Source organism: Cyprinodon tularosa, unplaced genomic scaffold (assembly GCF_016077235.1).
Source record: "Cyprinodon tularosa strain WSP-4 unplaced genomic scaffold, ASM1607723v1 ctg46, whole genome shotgun sequence".
Taxonomy (NCBI): Eukaryota; Metazoa; Chordata; class Actinopteri; order Cyprinodontiformes; family Cyprinodontidae; genus Cyprinodon; species Cyprinodon tularosa.
Genome location: NW_024039185.1, coordinates 520819 through 535552, shown reverse-complemented (window position 1 = coordinate 535552; position 14734 = coordinate 520819). Strand labels below are relative to the sequence as shown.

The 14734-nt window shown below is 39.8% G+C and overlaps 1 protein-coding gene across 1 annotated transcript in view; it reads right to left on the bottom strand.

Moving 5' to 3' along the window:
- The window catches only part of LOC119793748 (SH3 and multiple ankyrin repeat domains protein 1-like), a 74695-nt gene that overhangs the window by 20016 nt on the left and 39945 nt on the right, over nucleotides 1-14734 (bottom strand). Inside the window, exons 15-19 of the mRNA XM_038300989.1 lie at nucleotides 13875-14014; nucleotides 11395-11502; nucleotides 10902-10980; nucleotides 1178-1260; nucleotides 966-1090 (exon numbers count right to left, since the gene is read on the bottom strand). Coding sequence (XP_038156917.1) covers nucleotides 966-1090; nucleotides 1178-1260; nucleotides 10902-10980; nucleotides 11395-11502; nucleotides 13875-14014 — 535 coding nt within the window. The remainder of the gene's footprint in view (nucleotides 1-965; nucleotides 1091-1177; nucleotides 1261-10901; nucleotides 10981-11394; nucleotides 11503-13874; nucleotides 14015-14734) is intronic.

The window sequence follows — 14734 nt, the reverse complement described above, 5'->3', positions numbered from 1 at the left end:
GTTTAGGATAATTGCAAAAACGGTACATGGAAATGTTGCAAAAGTTAGATCTGAAAACGAAGAACCATGCAAGACGACTACTTTAACATTCTTTGTTTTCCACTACAGCCACAGAACATATCTAATTGGATCAAAGCATGGCTTCAATTAAAGTCTTGTATTTATTCCTTTTAAATAGGACAGAAAATACTTTTTTCTGTTATATCCTCAGCGAGAAGATGGTTGTTTTAAGACTTGGTGAGGACATAGCACTTTGCTAAAGTTGGATATTTATCTTATAGGGAGAGAGGCGGCATAGTGGTGAGGGCATACAGCTTGGAAATTCTGAGGTTCTGAGATGGAGCCCCACTCCCACAGACTGCCACTCTGGGTCACTGAGCATGACCCTTAACCCCACACTGCTTCCCGGGCGCCGCACAATGGTAGCCCACTGCTCCCCAAGGGGATGGGTTAAATGCAGAGGTAAATTTCTCCAATGTGAGATCAATAAAGTTCAATTATTAATATTATTGTTGTCACATTTCCTCTTGCTTTTATCACGTCTGTAGTTCAGGACAAGCTTGACTAGTGCCCTTCTTTATTAGCTTTACTTTATTGCATGTTCTCTTGTCTTTCTCAGTTTAAAGAGGGATAAATTATTTTAGAGGAATTTGGCCTACAATCAGCTCTGCAAGTCATTTTTACTAAACCTGGGATTTCCTTCCGACTGAAAAAAAATACTTGCATCAAAAATTAGATTTTTCAGTGTAAAATGAAGCTTTTAAAACAAAATACTTTACACATCTAAACAACTGGTAACAATGAACTTGCATCTATAAATTGTACTAGATTTGCAACCGGCTGCTCCATTATTCCCTTTAATAGGCTTTAAAGACCCAATAAGAAAGCACCATTAAGTTGCATCTATCGACAGATTGTTTTATGCTGTCAGATTATAAATATATATATTAAAGAACCAGAGTTACCTCGATGAGGAAATCCCCCATCCTCAGGCCCGCTCTCCAAGCCACGCCCCCCTCATCAACAGACTCTAGGTACTGCAGCGCAGGGAAGGCTGGCGTTGGGGTGAACTCCTCTATGGGAGTCTGAGCTGGAGGGGGTGAACGAAAAAAAAAGACAGAAGAATTAGAGGAAGATCAACTCAAGAAATGTAGAGACAACAAACTGACAGGTTTACCTTTGGCTCCTCTAAGTACAAAGCCAAAGCCTTCATTGTCTTTCTTCTGTAGGAGCACTGTCTTCTCCTTAATGATGTAGTCGCTGTAGAGAACAGGGAGCATTCAGAGAAGGAGGGGGAACCAGGATGGAGGGAAAAAGATTTATAAAATGGAAATGGAAAGACAGCTAAATGAATTTAAAGCCTAAATGGCAGATAAGAACTGTTCTTATTTTGAACATAGCTACACTGTATCAAGTTGTGATGATCACACTGCAGCAGAAAAAAAATAAAAATAAAATAGGTTGGCTAGAGGAGGCCATAAAGGATGCATTAGTTTACATAGAGGTTGATGGCGGGGGAACAGTTAGTATCATAATGAGATGGCTTTCCACACCATAGACTGATCCAGCTGCAGCTGACAAGTTCTGAGCCGGGGGGAGAGCACATTAGAAAAATATGCACATACCCTGACAACAGAAACGACCAAATGCACTTAAATTGTTACATCCGCTTTCAGTGCCTGTGGCAGCTTGGAATGGTTGTTGCTCCACTGCTTTCTGAGCAACACTACTGGTCATACATGACACTTCAAATTATGTGTATGATGAAGTTGGACGCGCCTATAAACCCTGGTGCTGCTTGTATAAACAAACTGTACTGACAGGACAGAAAACAGCCATGGCTGTGAGGGGCGATGCAACCTGATTAGGAGAAGTTTAGAGCTTTGGCTCAGCCAGTTTCCTGCGTTATTCCATTACTATGTCTGGGACTCTGCTTTACAAGCGGTTACTTCGATGTAGGACCAGTTAAATGGACTCTGCGCAGCCACACAAAGACTCATCTTATGACTCAGTGCTGGATTTGACTGTCCAGCAATGTCAATTCACTTTGCCTCGGTTAGAGAGCTTCAGGGCTCTGTGATCTGACAGAAATTATAGATATTTGTCTCACATGCAGCTCAAAGCTGATTTGGTTTGTGAAGCTAAATTGGTTTCACAGAAACCAATGAACTGATCTGGGAATAAAAAGATTCAGAAATTATTCCACTGTGGCAGCGTCAAAGGACAATGCTTTTTGAAGGAGTAGTTTAGACTTATTAAAGTGAGGTTCTGCAAAAAGATGATCATTACGAGCTCCTTCAGTTGTAGCAGAAATGTTTTATAATGCACTCTGTGGCTATGTGAAGGGCTAAATGTTTGCATTCAGATCACCTGTTTAAATAAATTTTTATATAAAGCATGGATTTTAGATTTTTTATCATAGATAAAAGTAATTTAAGGAGTTTCTTCTGCCATTAACATTATACGTCTCTCTGACATAAAGTTCTGTATTTTTTGTGTGCATGCTGTGTCTTCTTAAATCCCATATCATGAGACTGGTTATAGTTATGCACAATATTTCTTCCTTTCCACTGTCACAATATGCATCAGAGGAATCAATATAAAGTTAGAGACTTAATGCAATCTGATGGCTTTTTATAATGTAAAACATAGCCAAGATCAACTTAAAATGTATTTAATTGTCTTAGAATCTGTTTGTGTTTAGAAAAAAAGACACACAACTTTTTCTTAAAAAGTGCATCAAGGCCATTTGTTCTGAATTAACCCTTTATAAATCAATGTATTTAAATTAAATCTTCATTATTTGTTAAACATCTATATACATGAAAATCACTTCTAGACACAAAAGAAAAGCCATGTTGAAAACTAGAATCACAAGTCTATATAAATAATGATCTCCTCTTTTGTAAAATTCTTCCCTAGCCAGCAAGGCAAGAGTTTAAAGGTGAGGGAAAAAATGTTTATGAACTTCTTAAACATTAAGAAGTGGAAATTTATGACAATGGTAGTTCAGACTTTTTTTTTTTTTATCACTCTTTGGTCTAGCTGTCAGGTTCAGCCTCCAGGATCAACTAATCTGGATTTGTGTTTAATGAAAACAGCAGGAGGGATCTGCTGCACAAAACCCGTGCGTGAAAAAATCTTAACAAGTTTTGAATGGATTGGAATTTTTAAGATTTCTCTTGCTCAAATCAACAGCCCTGAAACCTAGGCGTTGGCATGGGAAACAACCGTACGGATAACATGATTATATTTCAGACATAATGCAAAATTTCAAAATGCAAGCGTTTCATTCATTTCTACACGTGTAGTATTTTTAAATATCTGGCAGGAATCTCCATCACTGCTAGAGCATTGTGCATCTACGTCTGAAACGCCCACTGGTATCAAAGCAACAATAACACAATAAAAGTATAACCGACGCAGTCTCTCTACACACATCAGCAAGGTCTGGTGCGGCTAATCTGGCAGTGCATGCGAGTAAAAACAAAGTTTGGCTGCTAAATCACAGAGTCATGAGCCTCGGGCCTGCAGGCTCCCAGATCCAGACATCGACATCAAGCTGTAACTTTAGCACTGAACAGACGATCACTGGTTTCCCCCTACTAAGGTCCATTTCTCGTGTGTTCTCCATCAATGTTACTGTTTTCGCCAACGCTCAGCCGCCTTCCAGCCATCTGCTCCTCACACCTCGGTCCTTTTTCTCTCACCCTGTCCTCCATCATGCTTTGACTCTTCGAAGATCAAAGTAACGCAGAGTGGGTGGATAGATCCACCGGGTTCTTAATGGTGCGTTTCTACAAGAGGGGAAAACATGGCCTCTGCTAGTCCCCTGGGGGGGCCGCTTGGTGGTTTCAGAGTTTGTGTAGTTAAAAAAACAAAAAAAAAACAACAATTTCTTTCATTTACTTTAAGATTTCCAATCATCTATCAGAGCAGTGGTGATCATGATCTGACAAGCAGGGCCTTAAAATGAGCAACTGTCTGTGGATGATCACTGTTGGCTATGAGGTTAGGGTCCCCTTAGAACTGGCTGCAATAAAGCTTTACTGGAAACTGGAGTTATTATGTACCCTCCTGAGTCATCCTCTCTCCTATTCACAATCAGTGAGAGAAAAAGGCGGCATTTTAACCATTCACCTGCTGAATGCACACGCACACACACAGGGGGGGGGGGGTGGCATTACCAGCAGTACAATAAGTGAAGCAGCTGACAGATGTTAGGAACACACTGTAAATTAGCACATAAATATACGAGCGGGAGAGACACTCCTACAAGCAAAGCATTATGACCACCACATGAAAAATTCATCTTTCATTTACGACTCATAGTTGCAAACATATATAAAGATATAGATTAATTCATGCAGGCGATAGGAGGGGAAAAAGACGACTTGTATTTCACATTAATCCATAGAGGGACATGTAAACTCCAGTGTCATTGTTTAGATGTGTAAAACCAAACACATTTACAGTAAAACAATGGGATGCAAAATATATATATATATATATATATATATATATATATATATATATATATATATATATATATATATATATATGGATAGTCCAGGTGAATTAAAAATATCCACTGAAAGAAATCATGAATCAAAGAGAATGAAATACACCCACACTGTCTGACTAAAATGCATCAATATGGGCTTTTTTGACACACAAATACGCAGCTATGAAGAAGCACACGGTATGAAAACACGGGAACATGCTGCAGAGACTTCTTCTACCAGCCGTTCCACTGCACAGACATTCACATGCATGTGGAGAGAATAAAAGGACACAATTATGAGAGCCATGCATGGATTCACACGCTTACAGACACACACACATAGCTTGTTAGTCTGGCTTTGAAAAAAAGGAACGGCCTCTCAGTAGCATCATCTACCTCTCCCCTCTCTCCATTGTCCTCTCCTCACATCCATAGCCAGCCAATGAATGAGGAAACAGCCGCTACCTGTAAATGAACCACACGCTCCTGTTTCTGGGGCCCAGTGATGGCCACGAAGAAGAGAGGGAGAGAGAGAAATCTCTCTCTCCGCATCCCCCCATTGCCATGTACCCCCCTCCTCTCTCTCTCTCTCCCTCTCTCTCTATCTCTCTTCCTCTCCTTTGTGCTCTCTCTCCACCACCTCCTCCTCCTTCTCCCGTCTTCCAGTGAAAGCTCAGCCGGTGGAAAGCAGCGAGTGTGAGAGTCTGTAAACTCATATACTTCAGACAGGAGGAGGATTATGTGTTGAAAAGATAAAGAGTGGAAAGGGAGGCTGGTGTTTTTTGTTGGTGGGCAACAGGAAAAAGAGCTGAAAAAAAAAAGCCAAACTGGGCTGATGGAGAGCTGAATTTGAGGGGTGGGGATGCGGGGGATGGGTATAAAGCCTGCATTTGCGCATCCACAAACTGGTATATCCAATTATGTGACAGCTGATTCCAACCCTTGAATTTACTCAACTTTGCCCCCCCCCCCCATCCCCCTTAAACCCAAAGCCTTTGTCACAGCATCCAACAAGAACACTCTTCCTCTCTACCTCTGTCTGAGAAGCATAGACAGATTATCACTTTACTCACCTTAACCACTGGGACGTAACAAACTGAACACAGATAATGTAACATGCAAAGGTTGTTTCCTTTGCATTTGAACCAAAAGCTCCAATGCATTGAGATTAAATACATGAATTTTCAATCTGCATGGCACAAGGACAATATGTCAACTGTAAGAACAAAGAATGGTAACTGCTATGTCCTTCTCCTTAAGCCCTGAGGATCCAACCAGAGCTTCAGCCTCCTCGTGACTCATCAGCAGGATGATGTATATGCACTCAGAACCCCTGCCAGTTTCATGTTCACATTCATAATCATTCTGAACAAGACGCATAGCTTCATAACAAGCAGTCACAGCTGTTCAAAGCTTCAAACAGAGTAAAAAAAAAAAAACTTGCAATATAACTATTGGTTATAGGTTAACATGTAGATAAGATTTCCTTAACAAACATGAAAGTAGGTGAGTGTTAGCAGAAAACTAATTTGGCCTCTAGCAGACAGAGTGATTGAAAGAAAAGAACATCCTTCTACCAAAAACCCAACAATATGGTGAATATGGGGTTATAATCCACTATTGTGTCACTATTGTGAACTATCAGTTCTTTTGAGTTCAATGTTTTTATGTTATAGATCACACAAAGTAGTGCATAATCTTTTAAATAGGGTAGAGGTAGGATATATTGATCTGATGGAATTTTCCAATCCTGTCATGTTGTCTTTGGCTGTAAAAAGAAAATCATCACGATTAGCTTTAACATCAGTGTCTGTGTGCAGTTGATCTATATAATGCATTTTACTATGTGAACTGAGTTACTAGAATTAATTACCTTTTTAAAGATACTTTAATCTATTTCTTTTTTGTTCAGTTTCCAAATATTTTTGCTTAGCAATCTGAAAAATGCTGCCTGTTCTGTATTTTATTCACTTCAATTTCAAGGCAATATACAGTAATCCTGTGACTGCAGGGCTTTTGTGGTTGAGGGGTACAAACACTCTGCAAATACATACATTCATTGCAAATTCAAAAAGCTGTCTGAAGAGAAAAATGAGAACAGCCAACTAAAACAATTATGCTAGCAAACACAAAAAGCACACAAACATATTGCCAAATTTCTCAAAGTTTTGCCAAATGAACCAAAAAAACTCCACCATAAGAGCCAACCAGACATGGGCAATGTGGAGTCAACAAGTCATCTCCATGTCATGTATTTAATCTACCCAGCCAATTAACCAGGGGAGTCCAATCTGTAAAGGTTAATTCACGGTGAAGATTGGACTCACCTGCTTCAGTGGCTGGGTAGAACAAATACATGACATGGAGATGACTTGTTGACTCCACATTGCCCATGTCTGGAGCCAACGGTTGTTCACACACACCTCTGCCGTGGACTACTACAGGCAGGCTAACGTTAGCCCTGGCTGTGGTTAACCCCGGGGCAGTGGTGTCAAAAGTACACACATTTGTTACTTAAGTAGAAGTGTAGATACTGCAGTTTAAAAACACTCTGGTAAAAGTTGAAGTATCAACTTGATGTCTTTACTCAAGAAAAAGTAAAAAAGTAGGTGCTCCAAAAACTACTTGAAGTATAAAAGTATAAAATAACCTTAAAAAAAAAAAACAGCCAGATGCCACTATATGAATTGAAAGCTAAATCTTTCAACTATTTCGAAAAATTCTTTGAGATAGTGCCAAGGATGAGGGAGGTCTTGTTGGTCTCCATCTCCCGATACGCTCTCGCCTGTGTCCAGAGATGGCAAAAGTACTCACTTTCCGTACTTGAGTAAAAGTACAGATACTTGTGTTAAAAAATACTCTGGTAAAAGTGGAAGTACTGATTAAACTTCTTTACTCAAGTAAAAGTAACAAAGTACAGGCCTGTAAATTTACTTAAAGTATAAAAGTAAAAGTAGAAACCACTTTTTTCATGCCGTTGCCTACATTTTAAATGGATGTCTGCCAAAAGGACTAGATCTCCGTTGTGTTCATTTTCAATCATCCCGTCATCTATACTACTATGCTAACGCCACCGCCACCAAGCTGCAATGATTTGCCGCGAATGAATACCGCCAAATCTGTCGATTCATCTTGTAGTGGTGTGTCAAATGCACCGTAGATTCCCATCCAATTAGATTGAATTTGGTATTGATGACGTGAAAAATAATAACGGTAACTCCATTAAATGTAAGGAGTAGAAAGTACAGATATTTGTGTAAAAATGTAAGGAGTAGAATTAAAAAGTCGCCATAAAAATAAGTAGTAAAGTAAAGTAAAAATATCAGAAAAATCTACTTGAGTACAGTAACGAAGTATTTGTACTTCGTTACTTCCCATCTCTGCCTGTGTCCGACCTTTCAGACTTTTCAACTTTTTTTTTTCTGAATCCGACATTGTAGCATGGCATAGACAATTAACGTTTACAGTTTGAAGAACACCTGCTTGCTTCTGATAATTTCCTTTAGGGTCAGCATCCAATTACGCTAGTTTTCACTAGATGTGGATGGCGCCAATGATCTGCATCGGATGGTGCACATGACGTGAAATAAATATTTATAAACATTAAACCGAAGCCAAGAGTAACGTGTAACGTTTGTTTTAAAAATGTAAGGAATAGAATGTACAGATACTTGTGTGAAAATGTAATGAGTAGAAGTCAGAAGTAGGAAGAAAAATAAGTGATGAAGTAAAGTATAGATACATAAAAAGTGTACTTAAGTACAGTAACGAAAGATTTGTACTTTGTTACTTGACGCCTCTGCTGAAAACATAATTTTGTAGAACAGCAGCGACATACAGGTAGGGAACTTTTAAATTATAACTGAGCTCTGTGAGCGCTCCTGTGGAACCCAACTGCTGCCAAGGTGCATGCTGGGACTGCGCTCAGTCTGAAGAATGCACAATTCTCCTGTGATGCATGCTCTGTAAAGAGGGAGGGGCGAGAACAACACCCGGGGATTTAGTCTGTTCTCGGTCTTGTTTTCCTGTCAATTGGAACTGTGCTGGGGATGAGGCTGATGATGTGGCACGAGAACATGAGAGCGCACAAGTATGCATATTGAGAAATGGGTTATGAATGAATGTCTACGGACCTGATCAGTAAAAAAGAAATTTGATCGGGAGAAAGAAAAGGTAAATTTTACTATTGATTAAAAAAAATGTTCCTCTTTGTTCATCATCTGTATTTAAACATTTACCGTATTTTCACGACCATAAGGCGCACCGTACTAAAAGGCGCACTCTCAGTTATGTGTCCCATTTCTGTATTTAACACACACATAAGGCGCACCGGACTATAGGGCGCGTTTTTTATATACAGGTACATGTCCTCTACTACCTTTAAATACCTCTACTGCGTATTTAAAAATACAGCGGGGGCAAAACTGAGTATGTTTGTGCTTTATTCATGTATTTATTAAAAAGTATTAATCAAACCTGGCAGCTGGCCGTGAGACAGACACATCGCAGATGACACAGCGCTGTGATCACGCCTAAATTAACTTAAAATCCTGAAACCTGCCGACGGAATATGTTCGCTTTTATGGGTGCCTGCAGTTTAAATTATTTAGATGAAAAGCACCTGCCATCCACCGCGTGAACCTGGAGGCTACCCGGCCTAGAGGCTGCTGATGAAAGGATTTCTCCTGTCGGCGCACCGCTGGTATGTGGGGGTCTGAGCGCCTCCGACAGAAATAGATAATCTGGATGAACTGACTGCAATTATTAAGTTTTCAGGTGGACTTTCTCACTTAAAAACATATTAAAACTACTTTATTCCCACTGATCACAGCAAATATAGCTGCAAGATTTAGATTATTTAGATGAAAAAACACCTGCCAGCCACCGCGGTCAAGAGGAGGAGACCCGCCCAGAGGCTGCTGTTGAATTAAGTTTTCAGGTAGAAAAATAGAGCGGGAGCAAAACTGAGTATGATTGTGCTTTATTCATGTATTTATTACAAAGTATTAATCAAACCCATCAAAATCATCATCCTCTGTTTCTGAATTAAACAGCTGCGCTAAATCAGACATGCCAATTTCCCCTTCTTCGCTGTCAGTCACTTTCCGTGCAGCGCAGCTCCTCTGAAATAATGCCGGTTTTTGCAAAAGCTTGAACAACAGAGCCAGCAGACACGTTAGTCCATCTACAATCCATCCGCAAACGGTGGCGTAACTTGCCCGGCGCTGCCTTCCACTTATCCTGAAACTGTGGTCTCCGTCTGTCATCCATCGCTCCCACGCCGCTCGCAGCCTTACTTTGAACCGCCGGTTCACACCGATGTCGAGCGGTTGAAGTTCCTTTGTCAGACCCCCCGGGATAACGGCGAGCACAGCGTTCATTTGATTCACCTTTTTTTCACATCGGCTGTGAGATGGGCACGCAGCGATGGTGATGCGTCGAAAAAACCACCTGGTCTCCTCACATAGGCTACACCTCCCTCAGCTACGCTTTCATCATCTCCTCATCCATCCAGCCTTTTCCATTTGCGTTAATATCATATGTCATCAGAGCGCTGTGTCTGTCTCGCTGTCAGCTCCCAGATCAGCTTCTCTGATTGGTTGATGCGGTGCGTCCAGCAGCAAAACTTCAATTTTTCCATCTCGAGCAGCAGCAGCGCGTTGGCAGATGCTTAAACGCTCCTGCTGCTCAAAACGCGCTGCAGGACCTTTTGCTGCACCTATACGCGCGTCAACCATTGACTTTGCATGTAAACTCGCTGCTTCTGCTGCACCTGCTGGGTCCGGTTCACACCGATGTCGAGCGGTTGAACAGCGAGCACAGGGTTAATTTGTTTCCCCATGTTTTTCACATCAGCTGTGAGATGGGCACGCATGGAGTTACATATTAACAGCGATGGTGATGAGTGGAAAAAAAAACACCTGGTCTCCTTACATTCAGCCACTCTTTCATCATCTCCTCAATGAGGTGGTCTCAAAAGTCGCAGTTACAACACACATAAGGCGCACCGCACCATAGGGCGCACCGCACATTTTGAGGGAAAAAAAAGACGTTTAAGTGCGCCTTATAGTCGTGAAAATACGGTACATTGTGTTCCATAAGAGCTGACGATCATCTCCCCCTAGTGGTCTGGAGAAATTCCATCATGAATTTGCTTGTTGTATATTTGTGTTTGCAGTACTTTTTGAACATGCTGTGAACTCATGAATTTACTAGGTGTTTGTACCCCATGGCCTCTACTCGCTTTGGGCATCTACAGGCGGAAACCTTGGATCCATTCTTTTTTATAAATTGCCAAGACTCAGTCAGGTTAGATTAACTGAATCTGAACAGAGTTTCTTACTTGTTTTATTTTAACTGGAGAATCTTAACCTGGGATGTTGCACGTCAGTCCTACCTTGGGCCATCAGTGCCATCATATGCTCCCACTGTAACGTTGCGAAAGAGTTTCCTCTTAGCTTTTTCACTCCGAGTCTCTGAAACACACCACAGGATAAAACATACGTCCAATTAATACTAGCAGCTTGTCCTGTGACATCCTCTATGTGTTTTTATTTTTCTGGCAAAAAAAAAAAAAAAGAAGTAGAACCAGATCCTATGTCAGCGAGGCATGTAGTATCCCTCTTGGGGAAACTGATAAAATCTTTATCAGCCAATAGATGTTTCTGTATTTAAGGTGAATTTATATTTGCTGTTTCCTGTTTCATACATAAAATAAAATTAAGAAAAAAAGAATTTTACACATTAAGTTCTGGTGAAACATTTAAGTGGAGTAAATTGCAAACAATTATGAAAATATCTTTTACTTTCTTAGTGTTGTTTTACTGAAAATAATTACAGTTCATATATGCAACAGGCTGATGATTCGATTAGAACATTTATAATTTTACCTTTCTCTTTGCTGGGTGGGGCTACCTCTTGCACACAGTCAGAAGGAAACCAGCCAGTACGTCCTCTCGCTGTTCCCTCCCAGTACCCCCCCTCTCCTACACTCAGCACTGAGAAAGAAACATACATATATTTAAAAAAGCATGAATAATTATTAACAGCATACATAGGCACAAGTCAGGAAATTCACTCAATATGGTTGATCAGATCCCAACCAAAGGGTTAATGTTCATCCATAAACTAACACAGCATTTTTATTCCCATCAACAAAAACAACAAGTATAATCTTTTTATATATTATGAAGCTCCTCTTAAAAAACCTAACAACACAAAGGTTTTCTTGATATGCCTTCTTTTTAATCTCCAAGCCTGAAACTAGACTTGTTTACGTCACTGAGCCCCCTGTGCTTTAAACTGTAATAAATATTGTGTGCTTCAGTTCTCGCTCTAATCTATCAAGCTCCCCTTTTTAGATTTTAGCAGCAATGCAATTTTCTGTACCTGCTTTTATAAACGATTTAATGATGTTCCACATATATCTGCAAAGTTTTAGTTCTTGTGTATTTTTCCACATGAAGTACACAGGTCGACTCTTCTGTAGCTTAATACACTGCTGAATATACAGCAAAGATACTTCAGACTGTTTACATTTTTACATTTAAATTTTTTTATTTACATTTTTATAAGTTATAAACATTACCTTCATGTAATTTGCTTATATTATATGTCCAAAATTGATGCATAAGTGTAGAATAGATGGGAAGAAGTAGATCTTTAGAAACTTTGAGCCGAAATGGTGGTCCACCTTATCCGAGAGGGACCCATGAGGCTCATAGAAACTCTGGAGGAACTGCATTGATCCCCTGCTCATTTGGGACAAGCTGTTCAACAGCATAGCTACTCATAATAAAGCTTCTCAGATGTAGCCATAGTGAAAGAGGGGCAAGAAGAAAATCATGGTGGAAAGGAGGTTCTGCTTATAGTTTGCCATAAACCATGTAGAGCACTGATTCTCATAATTGGGGCGTCCTTGATCAACCAGGATGAGGTCTTTAAATCCATCACAGAAATATAATTAAGAAATACACATTTATGTAAAAGTGCTTAAGATATTTACATTTTAGTGACCTTATGTTATATTACAATTTTTTTTGTATTACCGATTTTTTTTTCATATTACAGCATTTTTTAATATATATATTAACAGGTTCATTTATTTATAGAAGCGTTTGTGTTCTCAACCGGTAGTTTGGGTCATAAGTCGACTCTTGTTGGTCAGAAACTGAAAAGTTTGGAAACCTCAGATGTAGACGACACAGCCAGATATGGAAGTGCTCAGATGAGCCAAATTTGACATTACTGGCCAACATTCAAAAGAGTACATGCCAGGTAATTGGCACCTCAATTTGCCACGCCTGCACTGAAATAAGTGCAGGGGTCTATAATAGTAATTACAGTATTGTGGTGTAGGCATGGAACAGCATGTAAGTGCGGTTGAATAAAACACATCAACTAGCAGGAACTTAATGCTGAAGGATGCTTTTCTTCCAGGAAACTGGTCAGAGTTTATGGGAATGTGTATGGATCCAATTTCTTTAAGAAATAATTTTAGGTTCATCTCTCAGCAGAACAACCATCCGAATCATACAGCCAGAGGTACTATGGGATGGTTTAGATCAAAGAATATTCCTGTGCTACGATAACCTAGACAAAGTCAAAACATGGCAAGATATCATTCATCAAACCTAACTTCGCCTGAATGATAATATAGAACATGGATGGACGGCTCCAGTCCTTTAGGGCAGATTTGCTGCAACCTTTAGAAGTGTTTTTGGTCCAGAACACCTGTATCAAACAGCTGATTTACATCCTGTATCTAGATTTCCAGATTCTTTTAAGACTTAATAATGATCTCACCTTTTTATTCCTATTTTGTTCTGAGGAGGGAGTTTTTTTTAAATAATAGTCAGGACACTGAGAATTATACAGCTCTGCACAAAGCAATGAATTATACAACACCACTCATGGACTGGAGTTGCCTATCCTTGATGTAGAAAAATTAACTTTTGTCTTATTTTCTGTCCACTTCACATATTTGCTTCACGTTGTGTCAGTCCAATGAAACACACAGAACTTTGATGCTGTATTCTCACCAAATATGGTAAAGGCTAAGGGGTATGTATGCTTTTAAAAGCTCTTTGATTTAAATGAAAAGTCCTGTTTAGCATTGTTAAGCATTATTTAGCCCAGCAACTGCCAAGTCTCATGCTCTTTAACTGTTAGCTCTAATTTTAACTGTCTTTGCTATAAATATTTATTTTGTGATGAGTTCTACTGTAAGTGCTGCATATCTGCTAATTATATGCAGTGACACATAGCGAGTTTATTCTCAAAGTCACATGATTCATCCTCCAACAGATGAGGGATTCTCTGTTTTTCTTCTGGTTCCTCATATGATGTTTTTTTTTTAAACGTTCCTCACCTTTTACTTTGTCTCCTTTGTTAAGTGAGAGTTCTCTGTCTCCACTTGCTGAGTGGGAACGAATGGCCACGTACATTCGTCCTGGTACTGCGCTGTACATCCGCTTCATCTGGCCTCCTCCACTGCCAGCCGATGGCGCGCTACAGGGAGGGGGGGGAGTTAGAAAAGCTCTCACAAAGCATGACACAAGTTGTCCACTCGAAAGAACAAAGTTGATGACAACAGCTTGTCAGACCACACAGCCGTCAATTTATGCCTGAGTCACACCAGGGTCAGGAGGCATATTGCACATGTTGATGCACCCAGAGAGTATGTCTTGTATATCAGTTGTAAGATACTATATCTAATATTTCGCTCTCATCTTCATATTTATACGGGAAGCTGCTTAAAGTCTCCTGACCTTTATCCTCCCAAAGTCACTTTGAGTGACTTTAGGAGGCTAAAGATCACTACAAAGTCACTATCAAGTTCAATTTAATGGTTCTCGGAGGAATTTAAACCTCTTGCGCTAAACTGTTTCAGCACTAAAATAACTGGTCATTAAGAAGTTAGAAACATAATTCAGCTCAACACAGCTCACTTATCCCACATGTTTTTATTTTATTTTTACATAGTATTCTCAAATAAACAAATTAATATTCTCTCTACAAAGCCCCATTACTCTCTAAACCTCCTAATCTGGGTTTCAAGGATTCCCTCTCAAGAATTTGATTAGGTTTCAGATCCAGGCATTTTCTTAATGGCTGGCATCAGAGTTTCTGAGAAATTGTTCAACTGCATCTTAGTCTAAACCTGTGTGCAAAAACTGTAAAATCACAAAACTCTGCACATTAGTCAAGTGATATAACCAGCCTGCTTTT